Source organism: Puma concolor, chromosome C1, assembly GCF_028749965.1.
Source record: "Puma concolor isolate L17-30 chromosome C1, mPumCon1.1.hap2, whole genome shotgun sequence".
NCBI classification, from domain to species: Eukaryota; Metazoa; Chordata; class Mammalia; order Carnivora; family Felidae; genus Puma; species Puma concolor.
Genome location: NC_141674.1, coordinates 160,728,529 through 160,745,402, shown reverse-complemented (window position 1 = coordinate 160,745,402; position 16,874 = coordinate 160,728,529). Strand labels below are relative to the sequence as shown.

The 16,874-nt window shown below is 39.3% G+C and overlaps 1 protein-coding gene across 1 annotated transcript in view; it reads right to left on the bottom strand.

Moving 5' to 3' along the window:
• GORASP2 (golgi reassembly stacking protein 2) overlaps nt 1–13,129 on the bottom strand; it is a 33,342-nt gene extending 20,213 nt beyond the window's left edge. Inside the window, exon 1 of the mRNA XM_025912183.2 lies at nt 12,939–13,129. Coding sequence (XP_025767968.1) covers nt 12,939–13,001 — 63 coding nt within the window. The 5' untranslated portion in view covers nt 13,002–13,129. The remainder of the gene's footprint in view (nt 1–12,938) is intronic.
• Between the last annotated feature and the right edge of the window lie 3,745 nt (nt 13,130–16,874).

Below are 16,874 nucleotides of genomic sequence, written 5' to 3'. Positions count from 1 at the left end.
TTAGAACTATTCTTTCCCATTACTCAAAAGAAATTCAATAGCCAAATTTGAATTCTAAAATAAGTACACTTAAATAACCCTTTCTCTATTTTTCTATTTGCATTTGCTACAAACATCAATCTCCTCTGTTTCTAATGTACCTTGAAATTAACTTCTTTCCTAAATTTATTTACATCATTAGTACCAGTACAATTCTGGCAACTAGGTATCTAACAGGAAGCCAACAGAGGGAGCCCTAGAAAATGCTCTCTTTGACCCTAATATACTTAAAGACAATTTCCTACATTTCATAGCATGCAAAACAAGATCTACAACACAGCAAATTAAACATCCACACAGGTGAAGTTTCTCTGGCAATACTATCCACTGACAAGAATCTCTTAGGCACCCAATCTGTCAGGCATCAGATTACCACTTCAATACTTCCTGTCCCCTATAAGATCTCTCAATTATTGATTCACCTGCTTCCTTCAAACCACCTTAATTAAAAAAATGAATATATAAAACCCTGGATCCATCTATCCATCTATCTATCTGGTTCCATAGATCATTACTATTTATTATTGGGCCAAATATTACAGCAATTTAAGATGAATAGGTTAAATTGGAAAGTTTATAGTTAAGATTTTGCAAGATTTTGAAAAAATGCACAATGTAAAGACAATGGAGTTCTAGAATCAGACTGACTTGATTTTGAGGCATGCTTTTACCTTATCAGCTGTGTGAACTTGGGAAAGATTATTTTTCTTTCTGGGCCTCAGTCTTTCCATCCACAAGTAAAGGATAACATCATCTACTGTACATGAATACTGTAGAGATTGAATGAGTTTATGAAATGCCTAGCTAAGACTCTGATATATGATAGGAGTCCTACAAATCTTTTTTTAATGATGTGCCTGGCATGTCTGATGCCTAAACAAATCTTTCTTTTTAAGTTAGTTAATTAATTTAAAATTAGTTTATACGTATATATGCATGTGCGTATGTATTATGTAATCTCTACACCCAACCTGGAACCTTAACTCAACCCCAAGATCAAGAGTCACATGCTCTTCCAACTGAGCCAGCCAGGCACCCCCGGGGGGAGGGGGGGGGGGTTCTACAAATCTTAAAGTCACCTTCCTAACTCTGCAATCACCACCTGAGGGCAAATCTTTACAACTAACGAATTCCTGGACACTACATGATTGTTCTAATTATGCATTAATCGTCTTTCTCCTCTTTAAAAAAGGAAAGGGAAAGAATTTGCAATAAATTTGTAATAAAACAAAAAAGTAGAATAAAAAAATAAAACCACAGAGGTAGAGTCAAAGGTAAAATGATAGAGCCTTCAGAGGAATACAAAGGAGAATATCTTTGAGATTTTCAAATATGAAAGACTTCTTAAACTGGATACAAAAAAACACTAATCATAAACTAAAAAATTAATGAATTATACTAAAACTACAAACTTCTGCTCATCAAAAGACACACTTAAGACAATGGAAAGATTTATTATACATCCAACAAAGGAGCTATATTCAGAACAAATTTAGAATTACTGCAAATCATTAGGAAAGAGACAGTAAAACCACAATGAGATACAACTTCACATCCATAAGACTGGCTAAAATAAAAAAGATACTAACAAAGGTTTGAAACAAACCCTCATATATTAGTGGTGGGAATATAAAATGGTGCAGTTGCTGTGAGAACAGTTTGGCAGATCCTCAAATGTTAAACAAAGAGTTACCATGTGACCCAGCAATTCCACTCCTAGATATATAAAAAAGAGAAATGAAAGCATGTCCACATAAAAACTTGTACACAAAATTCATAGCTGCATTATTCATAGCAGCCAGAAAGTGGAAACAACCCAATGTCCCATAACTGATGAATGAATAAACAAACGTGTTACACCCATAGAATGAAGTATTATCTGGCAATAAAAAGGAAGTATTCATGCTACAACATGAATGACCCTTGAAAACACTATGCTAAATCACAAAGACCACATATTGCATGATTCCATTTATATGAAATGTCCAAAATAGGCAAATCCACAGAAACAGAAAGTAGATTAGTGGTTGCCAGGGGCTGGGGGTAGGAGGAATGGGAAGTAGCTGCAATTGGGTATGGAGTTTCTTTCTGGGGGTAATAAAAAGGTTCCGGAATTAGATACTAGTGACGGTTGCACAACTCTGAATATACTAAAAAACCTGTGAACTGTATACTTTAAAAGGCCGAATTTAATGGCAGGTAAATTATATCTCAATGAAGCTGCTAAAAAAAATAATAACTTAATGGAGAAATGGGGAAAAGATTTTAGCAGACACTAAACAAAAAAGGGTACTGATGTGGCCAATAAGTATGAAAATATGCTCAATTTCAATAGCTGCAAATTAAAACCACAATGTGATACCACCTGCCAGACTGGCGAAAATGAAAAAGATGGAAAATACTAAATGTTTGTGAGGATACAAAACAGCTGGCAACTTCAATTCCTGCTGGTGGGAATGTAAATGAGCAAACTATTTGGCAATATCTGTTAATATTGAAATATCTGACCAAATATTACACTGTTTAAGCATACCCAATAGAAATGGGTATACAGATGTTCTTCAAAAGACACACACAGTTGAATGTTCACAGCAGCACTATTTGTACTAGCCCCAGACTAAAAACTACATTAATTCCCATGAACAGCAGAACAGATAAATCAATCTTGATATAATCTCTCGATGGTATAAGGTAAATAAAACAAAAACCTACAACAATACACAAGATGGATATGTTTTACAAGTGGTATGTGAGCAAAAGAGGCCAGACACAAATGAGTACATATGATTCCATTTATATAAAGCTAAGAACAGGTCAAATTAATCTATGCTGTTAGAAATCAGGACAGCATTCACTCTGAGGGGGTTGGTGGGTAAGTCAGAGTGTGCCTGGAGAGGGATGGGATGCTGGGTACACGAGTATGTTGTCTGTGAAAATTCATCAAGCTTTACACTTATGTGCACTTTAAAAAGCTTTAACATATACTCCCCTCTATCCAAAAGGCAGAAATACAATTATTACAACCTAAGAACATACCAAATATTTCACCTACAAAGAACATACTTTGAAAGTCAGCAATTAAATCTCAACGGTCAGGTGAGTACAAAGCAGTCAGTACAAAGGCCACAAAATAACTTACTCTAATGTTCCCCTTTATCAGAACATTTCAGGACCACTCTTAGATTCTATTTATATTTACATGGTTTGGCTACCTGATTCCAAGCCACGAACAGAGTACTAACCAAACAAAAGAACTGAAAGAGATGCCACTGCCACTTGCTTACAGCAAAAAATGATAGCTGGCAGAAAATGAGAATAAAAATTAAAAAAATCAAAAACCAAAAGGAAAAAAAAAAGTTGTGTTAACTTATGCCACTTACCAAATTCTACCGAGTACAAACTGTGCACTAACAAAAAAGGTGTAGTTGTGATTGTGTCTTGTGGTAGGGAATACAAAAATTTAAAAAGGTCTCCACTATTAAGCTAGTTTTAGAACTTTTCACAATTATAAAAATCTTCTGTATCGTGTGCTGTCCAATACAGTAGCCACTACCCACATGTGAAATGTGGCTTGTGTGACTCTGGAAGTGGATTTTAAACTTCATTTAATTTAAATAATTTACATCCAAGTTTAAACAGCCATATGTGGCTAGAGACTACTGTACTGCACACCCCAAGTCTAGGTGATAAGTACATGTATTCCAATACAGCACATGGACATCATCACAACAATTAAGATAAAAAAATTTTTTTTAATATATGTAGCACCTATCAGTAATGGTGGAAGCATGCAATGCATTTAAAACATAGATTTGTTTATAATATATTCTTGATACTGAAAGCAGTAAATACTCCATTTTAAGGAAAAAATTGACTTTATACAAATCCATTCCCTGGGAGTTCTAACAAGCATGCTGAAGTCTTCTCAGGCCTCATGGTTTACTTTGAACAATTAAGGAATACAACATAGCAGCTGAAAATACTGAAGAGTAATTATGCTTACAAGGGAATGACAAAAATAAATGTGAGCCAAACACCCACATGTAGAATAAATTATGAACACACTTACTGGCACTTATAAGAGTTCAACTTTACATCTGGAGGTTATCTTACCAAAATAAATTCCACAACATGAAAGAAATACTTCTTTCATAAGCACTCTAGAAAAAAGAGCTACAATATGCAAGATAAAATCTGCTAGAGATTTTTACTCAAGAAACAAAAAATGAGCTTATAAGAGAAACTGCGCAGTGAAGGGGTATCCATCCCCAGTACATAAAAAGAAATTAGCACCAATGATTAGAAGCTGGATTTGGAATCACCAACTATATATAAATTCTTCTTAAAGTGGTGTCATCCAATTACTACAGGGAGTTTGTTCTGAAATCAATTTAGTGGATCATTACAGAAGAGGAAAATGTCAAAATAAGAAAGTATCAGAATAGATAAAATACAAAAAATTCATGACTTCATAAGGGCCATTATTTTTCATGAAATGTAGTAGTACACATGAGTTGCAGTGGAAAATAAATTTCTTACTTTGATCTGTAATAAAAATAAAATTGGAAAGAGTCCTACGAGATGTCATTAACTCTTTTTGTCCAATCAACCTCCAGGTAATAAATGCAATTAAACTTTTGGCTTTTCTCTCACCTTCTGATCCTGGACCAGGAGGCAGTTTTACCAGATTTAACATGGATTCTCCCTTGTGTACAGACCTAATTGTTCTAAGCTGGTTGCTTTCCAGTGAAGCATCCATCTCTTCTCCGGGGGTTAAAATTGTCATAGTACTTTAGGGGCGCCTGGGTGGCGTAGTCGGTTAAGCGTCCGACTTCAGCCAGGTCACGATCTCGCGGTCTGGGAGTTCGAGCCCCGCGTCAGGCTCTGGGCTGATGGCTCAGAGCCTGGAGCCTGTTTCCGATTCTGTGTCTCCCTCTCTCTCTGCCCCTCCCCCGTTCATGCTCTGTCTCTCTCTGTCCCAAAAATAAACGTTGAAAAAAAAAAATTAAAAAAAAAAAAGTGTCATAGTACTTTATACTAGGTTTGGGTCATTTTGCATGAACCACTCTCTCTTAAATCTTGGCTTGAGGAGAGAGGGGCAGCAGAATAGAAGGGGAGAAGAGTTTGGGTGGAGTTGGGGGTAGGCATTCTCTTAACTCCATCATTTATATACTACTCCCAGCTGAGGAGTGGAGAACTGCCACCTTAATGTAACAAAGAAAGGAAACTGCAAGGCTACTTTCAGAATACAGGAGATCATCAAACCAAGCATTTCATAAGGTGATATACAAAGACATACCTATCACATGTCTGGCTAGTATGTGAATTATTTCTCATTTTCGAACCAAGGAGATGTTTCCATAAAATGGGCTCAGTGATATGTGTCTCCTTTTTATTACTGCACCACCAATTCCTTCACACATAAAAGGTAGTTCTGTCTATACCGTCATCTCCTCTCTCAATTTAATGTTTTGTACTATTTAAAAAACCACCAGGGATATTAAATAAAAGTAAAAATTAAGTCCAATCCAAGTAATCCAAGTATTAATAATGATTCATTTCAACTATACACATAAGGCCTCATGCTTGCGTGATCAAAATGATGTGAGAAGACTTGGGGGGCGTGATATAATAAAAATAAACCCGAAATCCTTCAGTTATAAAAATTAATAAATAAAAATAGAAAGACACTTTGGGGGGGGGGGCTCTTCCATGTCTGAAAAGGGCCAGTGTTCCTGTTTGGGACTTGATACAAATATGTGGAAATTATTCTGCAGTAGACTGGAAGAGTTCAAGCTTTACTTGCTGAAACATTTTTTTTTTAATGTTTATTTTTGAGATAAAGAGAGAGCACGAGCAGGAGAGGGGTAAGGAGAGAGAGACACACAGAATCCGAAGCAGGCTCCAGGGTCTGAGCTGTCAGCACAGAGCCTGACGTGGGGTTCGAACAGGGAGATCATGACCTGAGCCAAAGTCAGATGCTCAACCGAGTAGTCACCAAGGTGCCCCAGTTTGCTAAAACATTCTTATATGTTCTACCAAAATAACTCAAAGAGCATGTTTTTCTGACCCTATGATGTAATTTATAACATATGAAGCAATTTAAAAATTTTAATGATAACCAAGGAAATTAAAACCCATCAATACACTGTACTTTCTTAGAGAAAGTCTGTATATCAGAAAAATGATGTTGAAAGAAACTGAAGCCTGCTCCAAAAGAAGCAAAAAGTCTGACAACTTGTCACCTAATTTTATAATCTTCAAATACCAATTTAGGCGTTTCTTTCTTAGGGAAAGAAAACTTGCTGTGTGACCTTAGGCAATAATCTTTCTGTGCTCCTTTTCTTTAGCTGTAAAGCGAGGAGGCTGATGAGATAGTTTCTAAGACTGAACGACAACTCACCATGAAGTAAGTCTAACTGCCACTATCTATAGATTCTACAGTGTAGATCCAACCCAACAACATTATTTTAATTGCATAGACTTTTTTAGTCATTTTAATTAATGTGTTTAGTATCACTGTGATAAAGCAATGAAAAGGATACTGGTACCTTCCTTTTAAAAAAGACAAAATTTCCTTAAAACTGAGGATTCCTTAAAAATTCACAGGCACATTAATAAAATTCATGGGTCACATCTGATCCCAAATTTATGTTTTAAACAGTAGTAATGTATAGGGTTAGTTACAAGGGCAAAAGTAGCTGCTGAATGACCATGTAAATGGAAATGCTACTTAAAATGCTTAGAAGTCTATTTTAACTAGTATTGCCACTACAATAGTGGTTCTCAATGGGTGATACAATAGTGCAGATGCTAACAATAAAGACACCAGCTAACATTTACTGAGTCTTTACCATTCTCCAGACCCTATGCTAAATGCTTTACATGGAATATCTCATTTAATCCTTGGGATAACCAATGAGGTAGACAGCACTGTTTTAATGAAGACATTTTTTTAAATATGAAATTTATTGTCAAATTGGTTTCCATACAACAAACACCCAGTGCTCATCCCAACAGGTGCCCTCCTCAATGCCCATCACCCACCCTCCCCCCCACCCCGCCATCAACCCTCAGTTTGTTCTCAGTTTTTAAGAGTCTTTAATGAAGAAATTTAAGAGCAAGGCCATCTGCAAGGTGGCAGTGGACCAGGAAAAAAATTAATGTGCTCAATTTTTTTCAAAATACTTTCATATACAGTATCTACAATGGTTTTTAGTCAAAAACAGGCAGAGGAGGCACTAGTATTATCCTCACTTTTCAGATACAAAGAATGGGGCTCAAAGAAGTTCAAAGGTTTGCCCAAGGAAACACAATGAAGTGATGGAGGGGACAGGACGGTTCAGTGATTCCCAAGAGGGGTCTCTGGTGCTCTACTATCAAGTCTCTCAATGCATTCACGTCTACAAGATGACAAGGTTCCTCACTGCTGACAATGTGCTGGAATGGTCTCTCACTGGTGCTTACAACAAAAAACAATCCTCAGCATCACTCCCTTCATGCTGCAGTAAATTCATTTGCAGTGCCAAGAGGGACATGGACAGTCTCTCAGGTTAACTACTTTGGTTCTGCATGTTGTTTGGAGAAAAAAAAAAAGTCCTCTTATTTAATCACACCTCTGAAGGCAATCTACAGTTATATTCTAAAGCATGTACCAAACCTTTACATATAAAATATTTTCTAGTTTAGATTAACTAGTATTAGTGAATCAATTGAAATAATGTAATCCTCTCAGCACAGTATTAAAGCCAGCAAAATGAATGTACTGATATTAATGGTTATTCCAAGTTCAATTCTTATGACAATTTCAGTGGAACTATTTAAAAAGAAGCTGTGTCTGACCCAGAAAACACTACACCCCGTGCTGTGCATTCTACTACTTAACTGACCAGAACAGAAACTGCAGTTACCCGTCAACAGTAGACCTCCCCAAATAAGGATCCTAAGGATCCTTAAAAACACATTAAAACACACTTCATCACAAAATATGAAAGTGTAGATAAACAGAGTAACACTAATTTGTTCAAGGTCTTTTCAGAAAAAGTTCATGTCCAATGATACAATTTCTAAGCATGTCCTAAGATTCACACACATTGTATTCGACGGCATTTATGAACTAAAAATCTGACTCCTACATTTGAAAGGAATTTCAAAGACTATTAAATCTTTTAAGATTATATCTTTAAGTAATCTCTACACCCAATGTTGGGATCAACATCCCAACTCCTGGCATCAAGCGTTGCATGCTCTACTGACTGGGTCAGGCAGGTGCCCTTATTCGTGGTTTTTTTAGTACAAGACATCAACTTCGGGAGATCATTATCTTTAGGTGGTGTTTATAGAGCTTTTTCAGTCATAACTTTGTATTTGAAAAACATCAAATAACCCAACTGTTTTCTTTTTATAACATCGTTTTCAGAGTGAGTGAGGAAAGAGGATAGTAGTGAGATTTTTATGTTTTTCAAGTGGGGACATGAGTTTAAAATGTTTGAGGGGCACCTGGGTGGCTCAATTGGTTGAGTGTCTGACTTTGGCTCAGGTCATGATCTCGCCTGAGTTTGGATTCTGTCTCCCTCTCCCTCTGCCTCTTCCCACGTGTGCTCTGTCTCTGTCTCTCTCTCACAAAAGTAAATAAACATTAAAAAAAATTTGGGGGGGGGGGTGCGCCTGGGTGGCTCAGTTGGTTGGGCGACTGACTTCGGCTCAGGTCATGATCTCACAGTTTGTGGGTTCGAGCCCCATGTTTACAGTGTGGAGCCTGCTTGGGATTCTTTCTCTCTCTCTCTCTCTCTCTCTCCCCCCCCCACTTGTGCGCATGTTCTCTCTCTCTCAAAATAAACTTAAAAAAAATTAAAATAAATAAAAATATCTTTTAATAATTTTTTTTTGAATATACAAGTATTTCATGACCACTCTGGAAATTTTAGAAAATATACTGAAGGGGGCATCTGGGTAGCTCAATTGGATAGAGTCTGACTCTTAGTTCTGGCTTAGGTCAGGATCTCACAGTTTCATGGGTTTAAGCCCCACATTGGGCTCTGTGCTCTCAGAGTGGAGTATGCTTGGGATTCTCACTCTCTCCTTTTCTCTCTGTCCCTCTCCCACTTATGCTCTCTCAAAATAAACTTAAAATAATAATAAGAAGAATATACTGAGGTTTAAAGGAACGTAAAAATGTCACCATTCGCCAATAATCCTTTTAATAGCGTGGCTAATTACCTTTCTATTTTCCTTGACACTTAAATGTACGTGCACCTACACAGAGAGACATGCCTATGGCCACACAGTGTTTTGAAACACAATTTTCATGAATGTATAGCATTCCAATCTGTGGTTAGGCCCTGATTTATTTAGCACTGTGTTTTTGATTGTAAGCCAATATCTTACCATAACTTCAGACTATACCGTACTTGAATATGTCGTATCATTCAAAATCTTTGTGAACCATGGCTAAGGGGCAAGGTTAGGCACAGAAAAAAAGAGACTAGAAAAAATACTTCGGCATTATTTACCTTTAGATGACAGAATTACAGGTAGTTTAGGTTCTTGTTAATACTTTTTTAACTTATCTAAAAAGTCTGTAATGAACATATGTTGATAATCAGAAAACAATGTAGTAATCTACTAAAATGAAGATCATTTGTATAATATTAAGATTCAATAATTTGGGAAATGTACATTTTAAGTGAAAACAAGACAGGATTTGAGGTTGTGAACATGTACTTACAACAGCAAAGACTTTTTAGAAAAAGTAAATGTCCACCACCACCAGGTGCTGCTTAGCTAAACTCTGACACAACAAACTGCTGTGGAGCTAAGTGAAACCAAGAGGCAGATCTCTATGTGCTCCTATGACGACTGCCAAGATGGATTAGCAAATAAAAGACCAAGGGGAGTAATAGTAGGTATCATGTGATTCCAACAGTTACAGAAGGAAACAAAGAGTGAAGGAGAGCAGAATTCTTTTACCTGCATAAAACATTTTTGAAAAGATACGTAAGAAACAACTGTGGTTACTTCTAGGGTAAGAATGGGGAGTTGGCTATACAATATGATCACAATGCGAAAATGTACATTAATACAAAATGCATAATACATAAAAAGGAACGTACACTGCTCACAGCAGAAAACCTAAAACTATTTCAATGTTGTCCCCTAAAAATTCTTAAAAGCAGAATCTACCAATGGATATGGAATAGAGAAAAAAATGTAAAGTACCTGAACTGTAGGAATGCTGAAGTAACAATAAGATAGCAGTGGAAATGACTGTCAGTATAATTGTTATTTTAATTTAAAATTTAATGTTTATTTATTTTGAGAGAGAGAGAAAAAGAGAGAGGGAGAAGGCACAAGAGGGGGAGGGGCAGAGAGAGAGGGAGACACAGAAGCAGAAGCAGGCTCCAGGCTCTGCGCTGTCAGCGCAGAGCCAGACGTAGGGCTCAAACTCACAAGCTGTGAGATCATGACCTGAGCTGAAGTTGGACGCTCAACCGACTAAGCCACCCAGGCACCCCTATAATTGTTATTTTAAAACCCAGTCAAACAAGTTTTTATTACTAACAAGGAAATGGCCAGGGAATCGATTACTAAAGGAAACAAACTTTTTTTTTTAATTTTTAAAGTTTATTTATTTTGAGAGAGAGAGAGAGAGAGAGAGAGAGAATCTCAAGCAGGCTCTGCACTGTCAGTATAGAACCTGATGCAGGGCTCGAACTCACAAACGGTGAGATCATAACTTGGGGCGAAACCAAGAGTCAGACACTTAACTGACTGAGCCATCCAGGAGCCCCAGGAAACAAACTTCTCAGAAATCATTCTAGAACTTGTTAATAGGAGTGATTTTACTCCAAGGTTATCTTACTGTATCTATTCTAGTTTACAAGCTCAGTAATCCAGCACTGCAATATATTACTGTATATTAGGCAATAATAAATGAAAGGAATATATTTTTTTAATATGTCCAGATTTAACATGGTACTTTCCCCTCTAAAAACAAAGATAACTGGAAATCAATGACAGAATTAGGGACAGAGGAGGTTAGGACTCAAACACATTTTAAAAATGCTCCTAAACTAAATGGTCATTACTATTTTAAAGCTCTCTCTGGCAAAGCTTGAATAAGATTTCATTTTTTGCAACATTTATGCTCCAGATGCAGGAAAACTAAGGTTGTCTCTAGTGATTCGGAAAATCAGATTTATAGATTAATAACACATCTGCACTACTGAATATGTATGAGTGATTTACTGAGGTGCACTTATGTAAAGAATATATACTTCAACTTACTTTACGTGGAACACAGTCATGAACAGAAGTCGTTCAACTGCAATCCTTTTGATGTATACAGCTTTCTAACAAACTTTTAAAACTCAATAATGCTGTTTTACTGAGTGCACGTATTATTAAAATATCATGAGTCTCCAAGGATTCACGGCTACCATCAGCCACTGTGAGAATCAGCTGGTAATACTGGTTATCGGCCTCCAGGGTAGAAAACCAAAATCAAACCAGATAACAGAAAAGTACTGTTGCTAATTTTCACTTTACATTTAGATCCAACAATTCTCCTTCAATTTCTCCCATCAGTGTGGCACATGGGGCTGGCTCAGCTGAAGGGAATACGAAGGTAATATGGTTTGTTTAAAGATTCCCTTTATTTTCCGGGCAAATCATCCTTTCCTACCAAAAGTGTGGCTTCAAGAGAGATTTTCAGTACAGTGGAGAGGCAACAAGACATGATAATCCTGAAGATCAGAAAGGGGATCGATCACAGTACTATCACACACTTAACTGGGTAATTCAGTTTACGAATGCTGTCTCACCTAAAACATGGGATCTAAGACAGAATGACCGTAAGCACCAGGAAGTACTTTCTCACTTGCAGTGAAAATGCTGTTGCCTGAGAGCAGCTAATATCTAGTGACACTCTACTATGTCCTGAAATGGTACTACGGATTAGGGCCACTTAGTTGACAATCCATCATGTTGCCACTCACGCAGGTGTCAAAGCACATAACCATCAATGCTACTTTTAAAGACTTCCAGTTCCCTAAGAACCACATGCTTTGTAACAACTTAGGCTGCTCATAAGCAGGGGCTTACCTAATGCTTTTTGAGATACTATGTTTCTCCATCCCAGCGACTGACGCTGCTTTCCTGTATTTACCTACGTTTGTTTGTTTTTTCAAACGTTCCTCTCCATTACCTGTTTTACCACCCTGAGCAGTCTTAGAACAGAACGGAAGTTCCCCCCGCCAGGAAATGTGGAAAAGGAGGGTTGGAAAGGTCAGGAGCGACACAGGAAAAGAGTCCTGCAAAAGCAAGTGAATTTAAGTCCGTCAAACCTACTATTAGGCCATTTCGTTTTCTGTTTGCCTAATTGACCTTTCCGGACACCCAGATAGCGCCGAGGTGAATTATCACCTGCCGTCGCATCCCCTGCCTCTATCCTGCCGAGTTCCAGGCTTCAATTTCTCAGAAAACTCCAATGCTACCTTGACCATCACCTCTTTTGCAGACTTTGCCCCCAAGCCTTTCCTAACTTTGTAAGGTAAGAATTAAGAGAAAGAGAACGGAGAAGGCTGTGAGGAGAAACAGGAGTCAAGGTTGTACCCCCACCCCCTCCGTGTCTGGGCCGCCCCCTGACCAAGTTGCCGGCTGCCGCCTCAGGCTCCACTCCGTCCTCCCAGAGCGGCGGATCCCTGGCCCGGAGCGCTCCCGGTAAGAAAGTTGCGCGCAGCCTTCCGAACCGGCCTCGGCTAAGGCAGCGCCCGCGGTCGCCGCTCCTTTGCGGGACCAGGCCTGGCTGTCCCGTGAAGGGGCCCGTCGGGGCCTCTGCCTCCCCGCGGCTGGGCCCCGCCTGCAGCCAGCCGCTCCCGAGCCGCCGTCGGAGCTCTTACCCGCAGGACGTGGTAGCCTTCCGTGCCCCCGCCAGGGATCTCGACGCTCTGCGAGGACCCCATGGCGGCGGGCGATCAATGTGAGCGGGCCGGGATCTGCGCTGCTCCCCGCCCCCTGCGCACCGCCCGCTCCGCTCCTCCGCGTAGCACTTGGGACGTGGCACTAGCTGCCGCCGGAGAGCCGGGCCGCACTGCCCGCCGGGAGAGCGTCGCCGCGGCACCCAGTGCCGCTGCGACGCCGCAGACAGCGCCACCTGCCGCAAATCACCGGAAGAGGGCTGAACACCCGCAGGCGGGGAGGGGCTTATTCAGGCTCGCGAGAGAATAGAAAAACAGTTCCTCCGGCCTTGGCATCTTGCTACGGATCCCTACGTCAGACAAGCTTAAACAGACGCGTTCCCGCTCGCCTGAATGAACGATTGCATTGTCATAGCTCCCCCTGGTGGCCAGAAGCAGGGAAAGGCTGCTACCAAAAAGAATAGGGCGGGTCCAAACACAGAGAGCTATTCTGGCGGGGGGGGTCTTGTCCCAATTTATACAGAGGGCGATAGTGCCTCTCCGTGGGCTGGATACTGCATCCGCTCAGCTAAACTCAGTTTTATAAAGGAAAACGTTCTGATTCTGTTTTTGCCTTCCTAATTATGAGAACAAGATCAGAGGATCGGTCACAATCTGAGCGATGTCGGAGTGGAAAGCGCAATTGGATGCCCTTGGTGTTCCACCTCCTGCTGCTGGGTTTCCCACTTCCTAGGAAACCCTTGGTTACTTTAAGTAGCCAAGTTGTATTCACACTTTTCCTACTCCGTTGCTCCTTTTGCCCCTTCCCTATAAAATCTCCAATTATGGCCATTCCCCAGTGGTCAATTTGATCACTAATGGTGGGTCAACCAGATGTCAGAAAACGTGTATTCTGGTGTGAAGCAATGTAAAGTACACATTACCACCCATGAAATATTCTAGCCCAAAATATTTGGGGCTTCTATCACATCTTTAGTTAGATCTCCCAGGGTAGAGGATAGAGGGAAATGTATGTAAAATGACATCACAAGGAAATAACCAGGCAAATAAAGGAGGTGAACTATTCTTCAGCACAGCTCACCAGTTTTTTCAAGTCAGAATTATAGGAAAGGGACTATACTGGATTAAAACAGATAGGAAGGACATAATCAGGAGATGCAATGTAAGGTCTTGAGTTGAAGACTGATTTGGAGAAATTAGCTGTAAAGGGCATTTTTGGCTCAAATGGTCAAATTTGAATATGAATATTCAAAGCATTTACTAACATGGAAAAGTGGAAATTATTGACTGAAAAAAAAAACCAGGTTACAAGCCACAGTATGTCTGTAAACAACATGAAAATATTTTTGTAAGCAAAATACATATTAATACGTATGTACGTATATGAAGGTGTGGGAGGATATGGACCAAGGGTTACAGTGATGATTTCTGGGTGTAACAGAGATTATTTTTTGTTTTTGCTGGTTCTGTATTTTCTAATTCTCACGGACTGCTTCTGTAATAATAAAACAGTATTTAAAATTTTGAAATAAAACATCATTTATCTTTCTTTGCTGTCAATAAACTAACGCCAGGTTTTTAGGAACCCTAGTAAACACTTAAAATACACAAATGAAACATTCAGTTATTAGGTTCCTCAAGAGCATGGACTTCAGTGTAATCAGCTCTATGTTCCTAACACTTAGCAGAGTGTCTGGCAGCGAATTCATTAATAAATTTAATGTAAATGACTACATATAAGAACTAGATTTGCTGATGTTCTCATTCTGCTTGACAATTATAATCCTCTTCATGGTGGTGTCATAAGCTATTGCTATGTTCAGTGGTCAAATTTTTGTTTCCCAGACGTTTGACACTATGGTTTGCAAAACCCAGGATGTGGACCTTAGGTAGTCCATGAGCAACTCTGACCCTTCCTTAGAGCTATATTTTATTTCAGTCATATAAGGAATAGCTATTCCCCATATAGGCCATTTATTTTCCTACCTTATTTATTCACACTGATCCACACAACTGGGGTACTCCTTCTTAAATTTATATTTAGAAAAATTCTGGGGCACCTGGGTGGCTCAGTTGGTTAAGCAATCAACTCTTGATTTCGTCTCAGGTCATGATCTCACGGTTCATGAGTTCTCACGAGTTTGAGTCCCATGTTGGGTTCTGTGCTGACAGCGTGGAGCCTGCCTGGGATTCTCTCTCACTCTCTCTCTCTCTGCCCTTCCCTTGCTTGCACACGTACTCTCTCTCTTCCTCAAAATAAATAAATAAACTTAAAAAGGAAAGAAAAATTCTAACTATCCTGTTAGGTCCCTCTCAAATGTTACTTATATATCCCTAAATTTAGAAAAATGCATCTCACTCTTAGTTCCTAGAATAATTTCTGGCAACATCATTATAGTCATAGGCCTGTCTTCCACCATTTATGGTCCATTCATTCAGGGTAAGGGTTGGGTTTTTTCATTTTCAGATCCCCAGTTCCTGGTTGAGTCTTGGGTAGTAAAGTTTGTTGTTTTGAACTGAATGAAATAGTCTCAAAGTCTTGTCTTTTCCAGGATTAGTTAATAAGTTACCACTACCATTCCCATTTGTGCCTCATCAAAAATCTGTGTTATTTTTTAGTAGCAATTTGTACAGGGTGAGATACAAGGCTCACCTGATTTGGGACTAAAAATATGTGATAACCATTGCTCCCGTTTTCCTGGTGCTAGCTTTTTTCCTCTTTCAGTTAGTGAATATGCGCAGAAGGCAAAGGATAAAATTCTAAGTATGTTGCCAAAGCTAACAAAATGAATATAAAATGATGGAGGGGAATGCATGGGAGATTATTGTCCGAGATAATCTCAATTGAAATAGGAATCTGCTGCAGGCAAGCTGCTATTTTGAAACATCACAGGCAGCAGCAAAGCAAAAGCCCATAAATAAATAGTTCATGATGGAAGGATGTTGGTTTCATGCTGACTAGTGCAGCCTCATATTTTTGCCTTTAGACTGCTCCGGGAAAGTTTGCTTCTTGCTGCATTTGGATAACCACCAGTCTCTATAGTCAGACAACAGGGCCTTTCTTACCCGTGGCCCCTTCCTGACCTAGTTTTGCTGAGGGAGCAAACCTCAGGAGGGGTCATGTTTCGGGCCGTGGAACCCCAGCCACAGCTGATTGGAGTAGAGGGGAACCCCTGACTTACCAGAAGCCAACACCAACGCTAATAACTTATGAAGTGGCCTGTTGATAAAAGCTCTGTTCCCCCATTCCACAAACAAACAGCAGATTAGCTGGTGGTGATTAGCTAGGCCAATCATATTTTCTCTCTGGGGACTTGGAACTGGGAAATACAAGAGTCTCAGTCAGAGTAGTTTTATCTGTGTATTAGAATGTAAACTCCATGAGGTCTTTGCCTGTGTGTCTACTACTGTATACTTAATACTAAGAACGGGCTGACACAGAACAGTGGCTCAATAAATGGTTACTGAATGAATGGATGGATGAACGAATGAATGACTAAAGGGTCACACTAATAGAGAAGTGCTACCGCAGTGGTTCTCAGGCTTGGATATGTATCAGGATCATTAGGAAACTCTGAAAATACAGAAGTCCAGTGCTAGTTTACTTCAAGGAACCTGGGTCCCTGTGGTCTTTATTACTTTCCAGCTGATTCTGATACACACAAACTCTGAGAATCACCACACTGGAATAATGCTCAATAAATGCTGTTTTGTGGGCAGAGAGCCAATGAGAATCTCTACAGCTGAGAGCGATCCTCCCAACAACCACAGCCATGAAGCCCAATTTATACTGATGTTCTTGTGTTTCTTTGATATTCCCATCACCTTTATTGCCAAACCTTTTATTTATTTTTTTTTTAATGTTTATTTTTGAGACAGAGGGAGACAGAGCACGAACGGGGGAGGGGCAGAGAGAGA